The sequence below is a fragment of the Fukomys damarensis genome, unplaced genomic scaffold, assembly GCF_012274545.1.
Source record: "Fukomys damarensis isolate Sample0158 unplaced genomic scaffold, DMR_v1.0_HiC HiC_scaffold_37, whole genome shotgun sequence".
Taxonomy (NCBI): Eukaryota; Metazoa; Chordata; class Mammalia; order Rodentia; family Bathyergidae; genus Fukomys; species Fukomys damarensis.
Genome location: NW_022900949.1, coordinates 49,771,169 through 49,786,420, shown reverse-complemented (window position 1 = coordinate 49,786,420; position 15,252 = coordinate 49,771,169). Strand labels below are relative to the sequence as shown.

At 34.3% G+C, this 15,252-nt stretch overlaps 1 protein-coding gene across 4 annotated transcripts in view; it reads left to right on the top strand.

The window, feature by feature from the left end:
* Stag1 (stromal antigen 1) overlaps positions 1-15,252 on the top strand; it is a 366,592-nt gene that overhangs the window by 213,091 nt on the left and 138,249 nt on the right. For all 4 annotated transcript variants that reach the window (XM_010625514.3, XM_010625515.3, XM_010625516.3 and 1 more), the window contains 2 exons: positions 936-1,087; positions 2,778-2,851. In XM_010625514.3, the coding sequence (XP_010623816.1) occupies positions 936-1,087; positions 2,778-2,851 (226 nt within the window). The remainder of the gene's footprint in view (positions 1-935; positions 1,088-2,777; positions 2,852-15,252) is intronic.

Here is a 15,252-nt window from a genome sequence, read left to right as displayed (position 1 = left end):
AAATTGTTAAAGAAATGTGTGTTCATTTTTAGTTATATAGGTAGGTTTGCTGGTAAATGGATCAGTTCTGTTCTAAAGCACTGAAAAGATCTTTTTTATGATTGAACATTTCTAGTTGGAGATCAATAAAAAAGAACAAAAGGAAAAATTATGTATTAGCACAAACCCTCTTACTCTTTTACTACTATTTCCCACATTCTGTCTTAATAACTTTAACAAATATGAATCAACAAATTAACATTTTAGATTATGTCATTCCTGTCGATCAGATGATATAAAGCAGAAGTTTGAAAATACTTAATATTTAATAGGGTTTACAAATAAAAACAAACATTTAAAAGTGCATTAACACTAGCTAGGTAGGTAGAATAGGTCAATTCAAAATTTACATAATACATTTTTAATGAATGTAATTATTGTATAGGAGCAGTATGTTTTTTATATTTTGGAAATTATGCAGTTTGCTGGGCTAAGAAAAAGATAGTAGACCAACTTGGGAGTAAAGAGCATAAACTGGTTATAAATATTTAAGACACCCTTTGATATATCTTATTAAAGGTATTAAGGAAGAAATTGTATATACAGATCTGTTAGTCAGAAGAGAGGTCTGAACTTGACTAGTATATTGGCCCTAAAGTGTTTGTATTTTGGAGTGTGGGTAAAATGCACTGTTGATGGTGCTACTTAAATCTCTTTTGCTGGCGATAAGAATGAGGCTATTTGACAGTGTTAAAGAGCCAGATTATTCTCTATTGAGGTAGTGAAAATAGTTTTGTAGACGTCTAAGAAAATGTTTGTTTCTTTAAATTATTTTTTTAAATTTAAAATTATCCATGGATTATGAAACATAGTTTTTTCCCCTTTGTTTTGTAATTTGTAATCTCATGGAAGGTTTGTTTTGTAGGCCATTATTATAATATGCCTTTATTTCATAGCTATGAAGCTCATGACTGCTTTGGTGAATGTTGCCTTAAACCTCAGTATTCATCAGGACAATACACAGAGACAGTATGAAGCTGAGAGAAATAAAATGATTGGGAAGAGAGCCAATGAAAGGTTGGAATTACTACTTCAGAAACGCAAAGAGGTAATTTATGGTAACTGATGAATTTAGTTTTGTACATATATGATAGGCTTTTTGATGTCCTCTGTAAAAAATGTTTGTAGTTTTAAAGCCCATTTTTGAGTTATTTGTCATCAAAGTTTTCAAATAAAACTGGAGTGTTCACCAGTTATTGGTTGTGTACTGATTGTAGAAATAATAGTCTCATCATTTTTTAAAAAAGAAAGTAGTTTAATGGGTGGTTCAGAAATGTTCATTAGGCTACATTCTCAGAAAGGAGAGTAAATGCTAAAGTTACAACTGAGGGCCAGCAGAGATTCATTTCTAGTGGAAAGCCAACACCTGCATATTAACTGATGTTTAAAGCATTTCTGTGACTCATTGCTCCATTCCCAACCCATCCTTTTCAATTATGCTGGGAATCAAACCCAGGGACTGACAGCCTTTAGTCCCAGTTTTACAATTTTCAAATTTGCAATAGTGCAAAAACATTCCACATTTATTACAAATAGTACTTTGAAATTTAACTTTTGATCTTTTCCCAGGCTAGCAAATTTGTGGTACCACACTTACATGCTCTTGATGCTTGATTCTTAGCAGTAGTAGTTTATAGTCAGCCACATGATCATGATACTCTTTGTAGTATACTATGTTACCAGTATTTTTTTCCATATTTTGTTTTCTGTTCTGCATCACATTATGTCTAGAAAACAGTTTTTCATAAGTAGTTCAGTACTGTTAAGCTTTTTTTTTTAGATGATTGTCCAATTTTAAGCAAATACAAGTGTCCTGAGTAAAATTTAATGTAGGATAGGCTAAGTGATTATGTTTGGTAAGTTAGTTATATAATAAATGCATTTGTGACTACAGTATTTTCAATTTACAATGGTTTATGAGGCTGTAATCATAAATTGAAGAATATCCCTATTTTCAAATTTCAGTAGAATGTGAAATAGCACACCACAAAAGAATGCCTGAAGGAATTTTCTAAACAAGTTCTTTGGGTTAGTTTTATCTTTCTTGGTTGACATATCATTCCTGATTGACCTGTCATTATATCAAATTTTCTACTCTGTGTAAAATGTCCACATACTACTACAAATCTCAGTAGGTTCTGAAAATAAGCAACATTTCCCAAATCAGAAGGCCTGACAAAAATTAAAAGGATCCTAGCCACTAATGGTGGAATATAGGAAGAAATAAAGTACTTCAGCAGATATATAAATTTCAGATAACTTTGCTGATCAGAGTTAGACATTTGAATTTACTTGCTACTCAAAAATAAAAGGCAGTGGTACAAAATGATACTTAATGTGGTGGTTATTCTAGTTTGTCCTGGAATTTTCTGTAGTAATATTCAGTGATATATTTAGTTTTACTATATACATATATGCAGCAATAAACTTCCTCCTTTTCCCGTAAGACAACTTTAGCCATAGGACTGTGCCCACATTTATACCGTTCTGTGTTGTTAATCATTGTATGGTATATACCTAGAGAGAGACAGAGTGAGAGGTTACAAAACCAGTGCATTAAAGCTGAGGAAATAATGGAAGTATTTTGGTAATTTCAAACATCTGTTGCAAAGTGAGAAGGATTGATAACTACCTAAAAATGAGAATAACCAGGAGCTAAAAACAAGTGAAACTCTTCATTCATTCCAAATAAAATAACTAATATTTCAATTTATGTTTTTCTTGTTTTTCAATTTCAGTTACAAGAAAATCAGGATGAAATTGAAAATATGATGAATTCTATTTTTAAGGGTATATTTGTTCATAGATATCGGTGAGTAATTTTTTAAAATCATTCAGAAGGTTTTCATTTTTTTAATCTTAAGTGATTTTTCTTTGTAGCTCAGGATAATTAGAAAGCTATAAATCTCTAATTATTTTTATGTTCTGTTTTCTGGAAAACAACTTTTGGTATATATGCTAAGTAAATGCTATATGGAGTATATCATACATTCTCTACTGCTTCCACACTTCCAAATTCAGAATATATACTATTGGAGAAAAATTACATAATTGGAGTTGTACTACTAAAATACTAATTTGATTTTTAAATTATTATGGCATTAATAGATATTGCTAATTTTTACATTTGAAAAAATTAAATACTTCTTGCCCAAGCTGTCTTGTTAAAGACAGGTGGAAAGAAGGCAAAAAAGAGCATCCCTGCAGATAATGGAAGACTACATCTTTACTTAAACCAATACATGTTAACAAAGGCTGCTAGTTTCCTGTGTGTATGGCTGTGTCATACTCCAGTGCAAATGAGTTTAGTTTGTCTTTCTGTGGAGTCTGAAAACTTTTTTTTGAGACAAGTTCTTACTATTAGTTTAGGCTGGCCTTGAACTCACTATGTAGTCCACTACGTAGTTCACCTTGAATTCACAGCAGTCTTCCTGCCTCAGCCTCCCAAATGCTGGTATTACAGGCATGTCCCACCACACAGAGCTGAAAACTTATAAAATACTAACTGTATTATAAAAGTTTATTTCACAAGGTACTGAATCGTAAACATACATTTTTGTTAATTAGATATACATATAAGTAAGTACACTCTGTTGGTGAATATACTGTCTTTATATACACTTGTTATTATAGCTGATAAATTAATATTAAAGAGATAGTTTAAACGGAAATAATTTGTGTGTATGTATATAAAACATCGATAACTTTAGCAAACTTAAAAATATTAACTCAAAAGTGTATAAAGCTTTTTTGAAATACAGCCAAGACCACTGCTTTAATTATGGATTTTGTGAATGGAGTTATACATATTATTCTTTGCATGAACTACATATATTATCCACTGTTGATGTATTTATTTGAGTAAAGGCAAGAACTATATATATTTTGCTCCCCCCCCTTTTGGTACTGGGGATTGAACTTGGGACCTTGTGCTTGTGAGGCAGGAGGCAGCACCACTGAGCTAAATCCCTGGCCCCCCTTTTTTTTTCTTTATTTACAATTTCATTAACATATAATTGATACAAAACAAACTACACATTTAAGTACATAAATTGATGAGTTTGAAATATATATCTATAAAAGCATAAGAAAGATAATGAATATATCTATCATCCTTACAAGGTTTTCCTTAGTACCCTGTAATTTCTTCCTCCTCTTTTTCCGTCACTTTCCTATCCCCACAATCCTCAAGCAGTCATTGATCAACTGTATGATTTGTGTGCATTGTCTAGAGTGTTAAGAAAAACAGAGTTATACAATATCTACTCATTTTGTTGTTGTTGTTCTGGCTTATTTTGTTAAGCAAAATTGTTGTTTTTCACTATTGTTTGTGGTTCACTATAAGGTTTTCATAGATGCCATTGTTTGGATTGAAGAAGTTTTCTACTAATTTGAGAGTTTATATTTACAATGTATGTTGGATTTTTGTATGTAACTTCCTGCATCTATTGATAATTTTTTAAATTTTCTAACACTGAATGTGGTAAAATAAGTTGGTTGATTTTCAAATATTAATATGAATTTATAAATTCATACATAGTCTAAGATATCTTTAAAAATATATATTATTAGGTGTGACTTGTAAAAGTTTTCCTTCAAATTTTTGCATCTATCTTCAAGACAGATAAATATCTCTTAACTTCATGATAATGAATAGTGATCACTTAGGTATGCTGGCCTTGTATTTTTAGTTGCAATGTAGTCTCTTTAATTTTCTGAAACAGTGTAGTATAATTGATGTTATTTCTTTAAATACAAATTCTACCATTGTAGCTTATAGTTTTCTTTGTGAGAATGTTTTGTAACTACTAATTAAATTTCTCAAGTAGGTGCAGGACTGTTCTTGTTATGTTTTTTTAAAATAACCTTTGATAATTATGTCTTAGAAGAAATTGATACAGTCATTTAACCTATTAAATTATATTCAGCTGTCAGCATACAGTTATTCATAATATTAGTTCTCCTCCACCTCCTTCTTCTCTACCTTACCTTCCCACTTTCCTCTCTGTCTTCCTCCCCCATCTACCTGGAGCTAATAAATTTTATTGATTTTTTTTTTTAAGGAATGACATTTTAATTATGTTATTTTCCTGTTATTTTTCTCATTCACTAATTTCTGCTGTTTTATTTTCTTCTACTTTAAGTTTTATTTCCTTTACTATTTATAGCTTCTCGATGGAAACTGAAGTACTGAGGTGATTGATTTGAAGTCTTTGTTTTTTACTTTATAGTAATTTGCTGCTATAAATTTCTCTCTAAATACTGCTTTAACTATGATGCCTAAATTTGGATCTGTTGTGTCTTCATTTTCATTCAGAATACATTCTAATCTTCCTTCTGATTTTTTTCTTTGAACCTTAGGTTTTTTAATTCAGTTTGCAGATATTTGAGAAATTTCTAATGGGGCATTCTGGTATTGATTTTTAATTCATAAAAATGACTCTTCAGAAAACATACTTTGTGTGATTTGAATACTATCTATATATGTATTTATGGTACATAAATAGAGTTTATCACTGAGCCTCCCTAGCCCCACCTTTTTATTTTTATTTTAAGACAAGGTCTCACTAAGTTGCCCAAGCTGGGCTTGAATTTGCGATCCTGCTGCTTCAGCCCGCCAGGGTGCAAGGATTGCAGATGTGCACCATCGTGCTCAGCTTGCTTTTAAATTACTTAAGATTAGTTTTATGGCCCATAATACATCCTGTCTTGAAGTGTATTGTTTGCTCTGCTTTTGTTGACTACTTTATGTCAAGTTTGATGAAATTGCTTGATAGTTTGTGTAAATCTTTTCAGCCCTTACTGATTTTCATCTGTTTATTCCAACAATTTGGTTTTATAAGAGTACTTTTGTTTTCTTCATTGAAACTCATATTAAAATATATGGTATGGAAATATTTTTCCCAGTCTTTGGCTCTCTTTTTATATTATTATTGTAGATTTTTATTTCATCCATTCATTCAGTACTAGGGATTGAATCCAGGGCCTTCATCCTGACCTAACATCCCCAGCCCTTTTTATAATTTTTAGACAGGGTCTCACTAAATCATAAGTTACTTTTGTTACCCGGGTAATTCTATTTTCATAGAGTGAGTTTGAAAGGGTTCCCTCTCTCAGCTCTTTGGAGTAGCTTGAGAAATGACATTATTTCTTCCAGAAATGTTTCCTGTAATACAAGTATGAAACCACCTGGTCCTGGGCTTTTATTTGTTGGTAATTTTTTTTTTTTTTAATTACTGATCCTCTCTCCCTCCCTCCCTCCCTTCCTTTCTTCCTTCCTTCCTTTTTTCCTTTCTTCTTTGGTGGGGGTACTGGGGATCAAACTCAACCTTGTACTTGCAAGGCAAGCAGCAGAACCACTGAGCTAAATCCCCCTGGCCCTGTCTGTTTCTTGTTTTGGGTCTTTAAGTTTTCTTTGTTCCTTGACATTGAATTTTGATAGGTCATTTCTTTTTGCAGGGGGGGGGGAAGGGGGGGTACCAGAGATTGAACTCGAGTCCTTGCGCTTGCAAGGCAGGCCACCAGGCCACCGAACTGCTGAGCTAAATCCCCGGCCCTGATAGGTCATTTCTATCAAGCAATTTATTCTTTTTGGTTTTCTAAGTTGTTGATGTATACTTGTTGATTATAATCCCTAATGATACTTTGTGTTTCTGTAACATCAATAGTGATGTCTTCTATTTAATCTCAAATTTTATTGAGTTAGATCTCTGTCTCCCTCTCACCCTCCCTCCCTTTCTCTTTCCTCTTTTCTGTCTCTCTCAATACTTCTTTTGCTCTGTTACAATAGGCTTTTATGTGTTCCATTTTCATTTGTTTCAAGACATTTAACTTACCTTTTGCCTGTCTTACTGATTCAATGCTCGTTCAAGAGAATGTTTAATAGCCAAATACTTGTACAATTTCTAAAGTTTTATCAGAAGATGCTTAGTATGATTTCAGTGCTTTTGAAATTACTCAAATTTATTTTGTGGCCTAATATATGCTCTTCCCTAGAAAACATTTCATATGCTCATGACAAGAATGTGTATTGTGCAACTATTGGATAAAATTTCTGATAAATATGTATTGGGTCTATTTGTTGTACATTAGTTTAACATTGATATTACTTTATTGGTATTTGTCTGAATGATGTGTTCATTGCTGAAAGTTGTAGTCTCTCTGTGGTTGAAATAATGTATGTGTTATATGAGTGCTCCGGGATTGAATTGAGACACACATGCACACACGCACTAATTCACACATGCACCCCCCATGTTATTCTTGTTGAATTAATCCCTTTATTATTATGCAGTATACATCTTTATTTCTTCATAAAATTTTTGGCTTAATGTTTGTTTTGTCTGCTCTAAGGCTACTTCAGGTCACTTTTGCTTTCCATTGCATGGTATATTTTTTCCTATCCCTTCACTTTGTGCTGCCAAAACTAGCACTCCTATTCCTTCATTTTGAATCTGTGTGGGGCTGTTTATTTTATTTTATGGTACTTCAGATTGAATCTAAGACCTTGACACTGAGTTACATCCCCAGCCCTTTTTATTTTTCAGACAGTTTTCCTAGGTCACTTGAGTTGCCCAGGCTGTGATCAAACCTGCTACCACCCTGCCTCCGCTTTCCAAAGTGCTAAGATTTTTTTTTTTGAAAATTTTCAGAGTGCTAAGATTATAGGCATGTGCCATCACTCCTATATGGGTGTTTTTACTGGTCAAGATATACTTAAATCTATTATTTTTGTTGTTATTGTCCTTATCTTTTTATCAACTCTGCCAGGCCTTGTTTTAAATAGTGGAGTCTACTTTCAAGATTATTATTGACAAGAAAAGGCATTGTCCTATCCTTTTATATTTATTTATAGCTGGTAGTTTTGTGTATATCCCCCCATTTCTTGGGTTTCTTTTCAATTTCTCATATGTCTAAGGTCTACTAATTAGTTTTGTACTTTGCATAGTTTCATGACAGTCTTTATGTTCTTTTGTTTCTTGTGTAGACATTTGATATATTTCTTTTAGAGTTGTGTAGCGTGTTCACTTTGGCAGCACATATACTAAAATTAGAGCTGTGTAGCATATGAAATCTTTTATTTATTTATTTTTGTCTTGAGAAGAATTTATTTTTTTGTCATATCTGAATGTAGCTTTTCTGAGTCTTGTATTCTTGGTTGACAGTGTTCTTTTCTTGTCTTGTCTTTCTGTCTGCTTTGTACCGGGAATTGAACTTTGGTCCTTGTGCTTGCCATGGGAACCACTGAGCTAAATCCCCAGCCCCTATTTTGGGACTTTGAATATATCACTCCATTCTTTTCTTGCATCCAATATTTCTGCTGAGAAATCCGTTGTTAATTTTTTGAGATTTCCTTGTATGTGACTTGATGATTTTCTTTTGCTGCTTTTAAAAATTCTTTCTAGGCTTTTTTTTTTTTTTTTTTTTTTTTTTGTACTGCAGATTGAAGTAGGGTCCTTGCGCTTGTGAGGCAGGTGGCAGAACCACTGAGCTAAGTCCCCAGCCCTCTAGGCTTCTAATTTTCACCATTTGTGTACTTAGAATTTTTTAAATCATATATATGAGTAGTTTTGTAAACTTCTTGGATTACTTTGTGGAACAGCGCAAGCGGACATTACTAGAACCTCTGCATCAGGTCCTATTCTGCAAGGCAGGACAGCACAAGGGAATTAATAGAGACAGAAATGAGACTTGGAGAAGAAATTGAGCTTTGGGCAGCAAAGACCCCAGATCCCAAGCTTGCCACACCTATATTCAGGACATCAGGAGTAATAAAAGTAGCAGATGACTCAGAGGGTAGGGGTAAAAATCCTAGAACAATGAGGAGCTATGCAGATGAAGATTTGATTCCTCCCTGCTGGATATCTCCAGCTGGTATAGATCTGCCCTGGAGTATCATAGCACCACAGGACCATTGAGGTCTAGCTGTGACCTGAAGTGAAAGTGGAGTTTTATCTTGATATGCCCTAGCTGGCCTATAGGCAGGAAAACTAGGGCCTAATCATGATTTAATAATGAAATCGTTTACCCCCAAAATCATGTAGAATTGCTTCCTACAGATTACAGATCTTACAAATCTTTCCCAAGATTTGAAAAGTTTTCAGCAGTTATTTCATTAGATTTTCTAAAACTTTTTTCCTCTTATGTTTCTGGAATATCCCTAATGCAGATATTTGTTTATTTAATAGTGTACTATAAGTCTTATAGGCTTTATTAAGTTTTTTTACTATATTATTTTACATATTAATATGTTTCAGTTTGATATATCCATACATGCATGTAGAATGTACTCACTACTTCCAACCTCCCTTTATCCAATTTTCCTCTAATACACTGTACCAACCTATATTATTACTCTATATCCAGGTCATTTTTTAAACTTTTTTTTAAAACATGTCTTTGTCTCTGATTTCTTTCATTTAACATAATATCCTCCAACTAAGATGAATTATGTAAAGGTGCAAATTTCCAATGATGAATGTCATTTTATTGTATACCTTAAATGTACCAATAGAATTAATTTTTAAAAGTAATATCCTCCAGTTCCTTCTCTTTTGCTGCAGATGTCAGAATTTCATTCTATATGGGTGAATAATACTGCGCAGGTATATATATATAGTATTTTTTTTATATCCACTCATCTTTTTTTTTTCAGCTTTAATTGAGTTTATTGGTACATTTTAGGGATACAGTACAGTTACATTCATTGTTGGGATCTTGTACTAGCCACTCATCTTTGATGGGCACCTGGACTGATTCCATATCTTAGCTCTTTAAATAGAGCCACATACAAAGTATGATTGAAAAGTATGGTGAATTGTTTTCCAAGTTATTACAGTAAAGGCATATTGCAGTTAACATGGTCCCATCAAGTGGCTTGAGTCACTCACTGGTCGTACCTGCCTGAGTGTCTCATCAGACAATTTTTACCACTGTTGGTTCAAGTGGTACATATATAGTCATGCAGAGGAGAGTCAGGCATGTATCGGTGGTGGTTTCAGCTGCCCGACAGTGAGATATGAATTATAACCCCATTGTGAATATGTTAATCCCCATTGAAATTTTCCTTACTTTGAAGGCACTTGTCCATTGCTCTTGACACTTTACTGAAGCAACTCTGGAAGTGCTTTTTCATGACTGTCTTTAGTTGTACTGTCATGGCTGCCTCTGTGTCCTGGAGGTATTCAAGACATGTATCTTTCATGGTCATTTCATCTTTGGGGAATAACCAAAGTTGCCTGGTACCAGAACCCTTAAGTAAGTTGGATGAGGATTTACCATAATGTTTTCATGAGTCTGACTTTAATTTGACGACACTTTTCAGCAACATTTACTGTATTTAGATTTGAAGTTTTGTTTTAAATTAGTATATGTTTGCAGTAAATGAAGTTTACAATCATCTTAGGGAGTGGTACATGTACACAATACAGAAGAAATTCACTGTATTTTACAACACACCTCATGAAGACAAGTCAGGAAAGAGGACTTCCAGAACTCCTTCCGGGAGCAGCAAAAATGATGGGATATGTGTATTAGAATTGAGGCGAAGAAGAATTGTGATGGGATAATTTTTTTAAAAATTAAATATTCACTGTATATTTTGTTCACATTTCATACATATGTATGTTTGCTGATTTAATTTTCTTTGTGTATAGATAGATAGAAGTGGGATAGCTTGACCACATGGCAGATATAGTTTTAGGTTTTTTTAATAACTGTCATACTTTTCTCCTGAATGGCTGCAGTAATTAATATTCTCATCAGCAGTGTGTAAGAGGCCCTTTACCTCCATTATCTTCCCCTTCCCTCCCCTCTTTTCCTGACAGGTTCATTTCAAAAGGCTTACCTTCAAACTTATAAATTGGTTCTTTCTTCTGCTTCATTTAATCTGGTGTTGAAACTGTTTGCTGGGTTGTTTGTTTGTTTCATTTATAGCATCTAGCTAGTTTCACAGTGTTGTCTATAATGTTATTTTTAATGATTTCTGTGTGTTTGCTGAACTCAAAAGGTATGTTCTTAAGTGTATTGTGTTTTGCTTGTCTGTATTTGGTGACTCACTGAGTTTCTCTAAAATCATTATTTGGAGTTATTTTTCAGGCAGTCCCATCAGTTTCATTTTCATTGGCAGTGGCTATAATTTTTTATTTTGAGGATGTCATCATACCTTGTTTTTTCATGCTTCTTTTTTATCTCTGTGTTAACTTTTGTGTATTTGATAAGTCATTTGACTCTACAGATCTTATATGCTAGGCTTAATAGTAAAAACTTCATTTTGGCAATGTGTCCTAGAGTTTTTCGCTGGTTTTCATTCCAGGTGAGTGCTTTTATATAGTATCTGTGTAACTTCTTCACTTGTAAGAAACACCATCAGTGCCTCTAGGTGTCTCCGTAGTTTAAGGCACAGGAATTGTGGGATGACACCACTACCTAAAGTACAGATCTCTTAGGCAGTTTGCTGGCAACTGTTTGCACAGTGGACCCTGTGTCAGTTTTGGAGCACCTGTCGGTATTCTCAGGTCTCATGAACATGGAACTGCTCTTATATGCTCATGGAGGTGATACTTGGCTGGACAACATAGGTGTGTGTCTTACACTTTCTGAGGGACCCATTGGGTTGGGTTTGCACCAGTGCTCCCAGGTGGTGCAGTAGGGTCCAGGCCACAGCAGACAGAGTCCCCATCAATATTTTAGCATTACATTGGTGACTTCTCTGACTTCCTGGGCCTAATCTGCTCAAGAAGGGCTGTCTCCCTGCCCCCGATGGCTGTGTGTAGGTTAGGTAGGCGGCCTTGCTGCTTTTATGGTAATCAGTAGGCCATGCTTCTGAGAATAGGTCACTTGACAGCTCCTTGTGCTCTTACAAGGATTGAAAGGGTATCCTGGTTGTTTCACAGGGGCCTCATCAGGACCAGTTGCTCAAGGTGGGCTGTCTTAAGTGTTTTCCAGGGCCATGAGAATGTGGGTGAAGTCACCTGACTAGTTCACAGAGCTGAGTTGGCCAGGCTGGCGGGGGTTAGGGGTAGTAGTAGATTGGATTTACTGATATTTTATTGAGGAATTTTTATATATTTTAATGAAAAATGTATTCATTTGCTTTCCATAAGTGTAAATAGAAATCCTGAGATAAACTTAAAAAGAAGAAAAGCTCTGGAAGTGGTGGGACCAGAGACTCTTGTAATCTCAGCTTTCAGGAGGCTGAGTAGAAGAACTGCCACAAGTTTGAGGCCACTCTGGGCTATATAGTGGGTTCAAGGCTAACATGAACTACAGAGCAGACCCTCTCTGCAAAAACAAAAAGGAAAGAGAAAGAAAGAAAGACATGATGATCATGATGTTGTTGGTGTTGTCGTTTGTTTTTGAGACAGGGTCTCGCTCTGTAATTGAGACTGACCTGGAATTCACTCTGTAGCTCAGGCTTGTCTCATACTCACAGCGAATCCTCCTGCATCAGCCTCCTGAGTGCTGGGATTACAGGCTTGTGCCACCACCCCTGGCAAGAAAGACTTATTTTGACTTAGAGGGTTTTGGTTCAAAGGTTTTGGTTTATTGTTGACCCCCTCCTCACCCATTCATTGCATGTAGGCCTGTGGAGAGGCATGGTTGGAAGTCTGCAGTGGAGGCGAACCACCCCATGACCAAAATATTTAAAACAGAACAAACAAAAGAGCTCCAACAAGAAGAGACTAGGGTCCACAATCCCTTTTTAAATTTTTATTAGTACGTGTTTGTGGTACATAATGATTACACTCATCATCGAGAGTTGGTACACGCATATAACAAATCTTAATTCTCTTGACATTCCATTTCTCTCCCCAAAGACCCTTATGAAGACAAGCCTCCACTGACCTAAAACCTCTAAATGGTTTCTACCTTCTAATAGACCCAAGCTGGAGACTGATCCTTTAACACAGACCTTTTAGAGATATTCCGAAACAAAACTATACTAGAAATTATTTGGACTATGAGAGTCTCAGAATACACTGAGATGTTTTCCCTCCTGGTCTGATTTCTGAATGAGTTTATAAAAGTTTAATATTATTATTTATATGTTTAATAAAATATAGTAGGCAAGACTTTTTTTTAGGCAAGCCTTTTGATCCCACTTTTTTCTTTGTGTAGTGAGTTTTGGTTAATAGTGGTCTTAGATCTATCCTGACTTGGTGTTTCTTATTTAATCCGATTTGGCACTTCATGTTTTATACCTAATGTGTCAATTTCATGAAAATGATAATTTTTCAGTCAGGCCTGTTGGTACATGCCTATAATCCCAGCACATGGGAGGCTGAGGCAGGAGGACTCCTGAAAGTTTGAGATTAGCCTGGATTACACTGAGTTCAAGGCTAGCAAGACCCAGTCTTGAAAATCCAGAAAAGAGAGAGAGAAAATGATTTTGTGTTCTAGTCTAGCTAAAAGTTTTGTTCACCTTTTCAAAGAATAGTGTTTTGGTTTCATTACCTTTTTCCTATTTTTTTATTTCATTGGTTTCTGCTTCAATATTTATTATTTCCTTCTGTGTTCTTGTTGTGGCTTTAATAGTTTCTTAATGTACAAGCAGTAAATTATTGATTTTGCACCCTCCTTTTCTTATCTCCCATTTTAAGCTATAAATTTTTCTCCAAACACTACTTTATTGACATTCTTTGAATCAGGTATTTTTAATTTCCAGACATTTGGAAGTTTTCCAAATTTCCGTCATTTCTACTTTAACTATTGTTATTAGTAAACCAATTTTTTTGGGGGGGTACCAGGGATTGAACTCAGGCCCTTACGCTTGTGAGGCAGGTGGCAGAACCACTGAGCCAAATCCCCAGCCCCAGTAACCCTAGTTTGAGCTTCATTGCTTTTACTGAAATGTGATGTTTTTGTTCAACATGTAGATTACTGAAAGACAATTCTGCCTACATATAAAAAGAATATATTCTGCTGTTCTCTCCTTGATTTAGCAATTCATTTAACATGGAATATGCCTCTTTAAAGCCTTTTGTCTGATACTTTTTGTCCTATAAAGACTGTTTAACAGATGGTCATATTCCCTGGCTTATGATTGATTACTCTTTTCTTTTATGATCCTTTAATTTTTAACTTACATCTTTCAATATTAAATATATCTCTTTTAAATAACAAACATTTAGATCTTGTGTTTTCATCCCATCTAAAATATTTTCATCACAGTTGTGCTTGGGAATACAATATGAATCATTAAGTTATCAGAAACTGCATTCAATAAACATGACATAAATTTCTCAGGTACAGAATTGTTTTCCAGCATAGCTATTGTCCTGTTCTTCCTTTTTGTTATTATTGTATATATTTTATTCATATTTGTTCCTTCCCTCATAGTACAGTATTATCATTATTAGTATATGCAGTCTTAATCTCTTTAAATAAAATTAAGAGAAGAAAAATATTTATGTCATCCTTTATATTTACCCTCTTATTAATATTTCTTGTATTCTTTATATGTTTTTTCTGTAGTCGTTTGATTGGGTATTTCTTTTCAGTTTGAAAAATATATTGCTGGTCTCAAATTTTGTTCTTTTTATTTTATTTATTTTTTTAATTTGTGGGAAGGAAACACAATACTAGGGATTTAAACCAGGTCTTTCACAGAGAGTCATTTCTAGAAGTTTTTTCAGGCCTGGGACTTAGCTCAGTGGCTCCACGCCTGCCTCTCCAGGGCAAGGTCCTGAGTTCAATGCAGGGTGGGGGCTGTTGTAGAAACAAAGTCTTGCTAAGTTACTAACCTCAGAATGGGCTTGAATTTATAGTCTTCTACTTTAGCTTCCCATTATAAGGATATGCCTCCATACCCAGCCATGGTCTTCTTTTGAGACATGTCTTTCAGATTTATTGCCTATTTTAATTATGTATTGTTTTCCTGTTGGGTTTTTAAGAGTACCTTATATATTTTGGATATTAACCTCCTTGATTGAGGAGTGGTTTGGAAATAATTTCCTCCTATTTTGTATGTCTTCTCTTCATTCTGTTTATTGTTCCTTTTCTATGCAGAAGCTTTTTGTTTTGATATCCTGTGTATTTTTGCTTATGTTTCATGCAGTTATTTTTGTAATAGGTGAGAGATAACGGTTTTGTTTCATGTGGATATCCATTTTTCCTACCACAGTTTACTTAAAATACTGTCCTTTCTTCAATGCTTGTTCTTAACACTTTAGCCAAAAACCATGTAGCTTTATTTAAAAAAAAAAAAAAAAA